This window comes from Bufo bufo, chromosome 6 (genome assembly GCF_905171765.1).
Source record: "Bufo bufo chromosome 6, aBufBuf1.1, whole genome shotgun sequence".
Classification (NCBI taxonomy): Eukaryota; Metazoa; Chordata; class Amphibia; order Anura; family Bufonidae; genus Bufo; species Bufo bufo.
In genome coordinates, this window is record NC_053394.1 from 29,244,575 (window position 1) to 29,249,358 (window position 4,784).

Here is a 4,784-nt window from a genome sequence, read left to right on the forward strand (position 1 = left end):
TTAGTGTATTTGACTGCTGCTCCTCAAACGTCAAACATCCCCTCACACTACATATCCTTAATGCTGCCTAACTTCTAATTCCTAGACTATGGAAAGAGAAATCACCTCCCTCAATTCCAGAATGGCTGAAAGAAATGCACACACTACACAATCTTGAGAAATCAAGACTACTGAGAGAGGACAAGTTACACCACTATCATACAACATGGGATCTTTGGAACTCATTTGTTAAAAGTGACTTTATCTTAAATCTTCTCTGATCAACTCTAGACAGTAAAGCATAGATACCGATGAGTCAAGCTCACATTCTGAGCCCTGATACTCCCCTAGCCCTAAGTTTTTCTCCTACCCTCCCCCAGTTATCTTTGTTATATATATCGTTGGGCACACGGCATACACATGTACACAATATTTTTTATAGAATTCTATATTTCATATACCATGCATTAAAATTAATGCTATGTATATTGTGATTTAATTTTCAGACTCTAAGTTTGTTAATAAAGACTACGGTCCTTCCTAGGTTGATAATAAAGTGAATCTCAGGGTCTAATATTTTTTCTATTAAATCTTACAAGTGAGTGAATACTTGATGATTATTATTGATACGTTTATTATAAGTTTAACTCTGAGTCTTGAGATTGTTAATAAAGACTACGGTCCCTACTGGTTTAATAATAAAGAGTCTTTCAAGATATAATATCATTGTATTAATATGCGTACACAAAAATGTAAATATACTTACTGTATATTGTACATGATTATTAATGATATATACTTTATATTATGTCTATCGTTTTATGTATACAGCAAAAAGGAAATGTATACTGACAAATGATTTGTATGCCTGTTATATATGAAATTTTTTCAATAAAAACAAAATGTTACAAGAAGTAGGGGTCTGGTGCATTCCCTGCAGCAAAGAACAGATCCCTATATAGGGGCTGAAGGGTGAATACCAGGATAATGCCCTTAGGTGTAGCCCATAGCCAAGTCCATTGGTTGGCACAGTGGTTCTACAACCATTGTTCATAACATACCTAAAGGAATATTCTAGGATTTTAATACTATCCTCAGGATAGGTCATGAATATTATATCCGCAGCTTTTCGACACCCCGCACCTCCTCTGTTGACCAGCTGTTTTAGAGTTGCTCCATAGATCAGTACCGGAACTATACAAGTCTGTCTATGTGTAGTGGATCGAGCTGGTAACTGCAGCACTGCTCCCATTGAAGTGAATGGGAGCAACGCTGAATGAAGACACAGCCTCCTAGAAGAACAGAGCGGCAGGACTCTTCAGTCTCAGCTAAGCTCAGTCTCCACAGCAAAAGGAGATGGAAAATGGAAACTGCAGTCCAAAATAAAAAAAAATTAACAAATAAACTTCTCTATGACTCTCAGACCATTTGAGATCATTTTCTCTGAAAAGGTGGGTTAAGTGGAGAAGTCTTTGGACGGTATGGGTCCTATTATGTCAAGCATAAAGAAATGGTGATAGTCCACAAATCGAACATCATGCATATGGCCCAACATGGTGGTGGTCATGCAGACCTGTAAATTTACAGGGGTGTAAGAATCATAAAATTGGCAGCGTACCAGATATATTGTGTAGAAGAATATTCATTAATAAAGAACACCATTCAGTAGGATCAGCCCCATTAAACCCGACATACTGCCTGGTAGGGTTAATCCTACTCGTCAAAATGATAGCTGCCTTTTGAGTGCCGCCACTCGATCGCCTATGCTGCAAAGGTCTACCTTGATGTCAGCCAGATCTTGCTTCAAGGGAGCCAGAGCGGAGTCAAGGACTTCTCAAAGAGCTGTTTTCGAAAGCAGCATACCTCGTTTTCGAGCCTTATAATCGGAAGTATCAGACGCGCTTCCCGCTTCCGAATATTCCTCCGCTCCAGAATGCTGAGGAGCCGTCGGCGCCATCTTGGGAGTTTCGGCAGCACGGCCCTTGAGCTGTTTCTTCAAGAATTGCTCCATGTCAAGCTGTTTGGAGCGGACCGGAGTAGGTTCTGCAGGGTCCTTGGTGCGGTCTCTCCCCACTTTGCCCATTTGTGCTGATGAAAGGGTGCTTTAGATGGGGTTAATCGCCAGTTAGGTGGAGGAGCTCAGTGACAGGCAGCCATTCAGCTTAGCGGCCAAGCTCCTCCCCCCAGTATGTAAAACTTGTGATAGAATTACTTTCACCAGTCCCACTGCTCTTAGGGTATGTTTACATGTCATAGATTTGCTTAGGGCAACTGTGACATGTATTTGTGGTGGAAATCTGAGGCTGCCACTTGGGACACCTAAGACCCCTTCACCCTGAGTAAGGTGCCTGAGCAATAGATGTTCTAGTATCCTGCCATGGTGGCTATTTTTTGCCCATTAACTGAATTTTGACCCTCTTCCTGACCTGACCTGTGCCTGGCCTCTGTATTGACCCTTCTCTGCCTGCTCTGACCTTGGACTGTTTACCATGTAACACATTCTCTACTGCCCTGACCTTGGTCGGTCCCTGACTAGAATTCTTCATTGCCCCTTGGTGCCCTGCACTGGGGTCTCTGACCCCGTGGATCAGCTGTCAATCGCACAGAGATTACTCCAGAAGGTAGCGGCCTGGTGAATTCCCTGCAACAAAGTTCAGATCCCTGTACAGAGGTTAAAGGGTGAAACTCCAGGGTACTGCCAGGACAACGCCCTTCGGATTAGCCCAAAGTAAAATCTGTTGGTTGACACAGTGATTCCACACCCACCGTCATAACTCCAAGACCCTACACCCACTGAGATCAATGAGCCATAAGTATAACATATAGAAAAGCTAGAGGGAGAGCTGTTCTCTTCAGAGGCTCCTCACTGTGGTTAATAGAAGCAGTCACACGTGGAGGTCCCCTTTATGGCATCTGTATATCCCATTAAGGCCAACTGGCCAGTCCATTTAAGAATAGACCTTGTAGAAATTGTTTTCAGGGTTAGTTATCAAGCATCGCTTGAGTAACGGGTTGATATAGACAGGGCAAGACTGACTTCTTCAATAAATATAGACATTGATAGTGGAGGATCTACAACTTCAACTATTAATGCATATACTACTGCTTATCATTCATCCATATTGCATTCACCATAGTCTTCTCTTAAGATATACTTCTTTCTTGATTTTGTACAGAGCTTTCATCACCTCCTCATTTTTCAAGCTGTAAATGAGAGGGTTGAGCATCGGGATGACTCCTGCATACAAAATAGCAAACACTTTATCTTGGTCCATGGAATAGCTGGACTTTGGCCTCATATACATGCCAAGGACTGTGCCATAAAACAAGAGGATGACTGTGAGATGTGATGAGCAGGTGGAGAAGGTTTTGTGTCTTCCTTCTTTAGAGTGAATCTTCAAGATTGCTGAGATAATATACATGTAGGACAGCAAGGTCATAACTGAAGGGACAAAGCCAATGATGGTGCCAAGTCCAAGTATTACCATCTCTATAGTATGTGTGTCACTACAAGAAAGCTTTATCAGTGGCTTCAAGTCACAGAAGAGATGGTCTACTTTATTTGACCTACAAAATGTACAAGATGATATTAGAATGCCGTAAAGAATGCCCTCGAATACTCCAATACACCATGATGTCCATGACATCCAGAAACAGACATGAAGACTCATGAAATAAGAATAACGTAGAGGATGACATATGGCCACGTAACGATCATAGGCCATAGCAGCCAGAATGAAGTATTCAGACACCATGAGCACCACAAAGAAGAAGACCTGAGTAATGCAACCCTTGTAGGAGATGACATTGTTCCCAGTCAGAAAGATGTCCAACAACTTTGGTAGAACCATTGAGGTGAAGGACATATCCAATACAGACATGTTACATAGGAGTATATACATGGGACTGTGAAAATGAGGATCAAAGCAAAACAGACCAATTGTCAAGGAATTTCCAACCAAAGTTGTGACATAAATGACCAGAAACATGAAAAATAAAACCAACTGGAAGCTTGGAAGCTCATAGAAGCCGAGGAGAACAAATTCAGTGACAGTTAAGTTTGTCACCTCCATTTTTCTCCAGTGAAATAAGCATGAACAGAAAAAAAATCTTTTTGTGGAGATCAAAGACCTGTGAAGATGTATGGATGGCTTATTGAGAGGTGTCCATGGGGTACTTATACAGCATGTATCTCATGAGAGTTCTCTTAAGAGTCTCGAGTTTGTGGTTTGTAAAGCTCCTGGGAATGACAACCAAGATAATTGTGTGCCAGTAATGATGAATGTACGCTATCTCATATAATGACAGATAATGTAAAAAATAACAGATTAAACCCCTTAAGGAGAAGCCTATTTAGGGCCTTAATGACCAAGCGTGCTTTTTTAATTTTTTCATCATTGCATTCTAAGAGCCATAACTTTAATTTTTTCGTCTACACAGCTATAAGAGGGCTTGCTTTTTTGGCAGGACAAGTATTTATTTATTTTTTACAATATTTTTGAATATACAGTCAGGTCCTTAAATATTGGGACATCGTCACAATTCTAAAATTTTTGGCTCTATACACCACCACAATGGATTTGAACAAGATGTGCTTTAACTGCAGACTGTCAGCTTTAATTTGAGGGTATTTACATCCAAATCAGGTGAACGATGTAGGAATTACAACAGTTTGCATGTGTGCCTTCTACTTGTTAAGGAACCAAAAGTAATGGGACAATTGGCTTCTCAGCTGTTCCATGGCCAGGTGTGTGTTATTCCCTCATTATCCCGATTACAATGAGCAGATAAAAGGTCCAGAGTTC

General features: G+C 41.0%; 1 protein-coding gene across 1 annotated transcript; it reads right to left on the minus strand.

Moving 5' to 3' along the window:
• Positions 1-3,107: 3,107 nt before the first annotated feature.
• On the minus strand, positions 3,108-3,884 carry LOC121005480 (olfactory receptor 5AR1-like). Its single transcript, XM_040438249.1, has one exon. It carries the CDS (start codon positions 3,879-3,881, stop codon positions 3,108-3,110), a length of 774 nt encoding a protein of 257 aa, XP_040294183.1. The 5' UTR covers positions 3,882-3,884.
• Positions 3,885-4,784: the final 900 nt, after the last annotated feature.

Bases quoted from the DNA above. Each gene is read 5' to 3' on its own strand.
- LOC121005480 (XM_040438249.1), bottom strand. From the start codon at position 3,881: ATGTATATACTCCTATGTAACATGTCTGTATTGGATATGTCCTTCACC.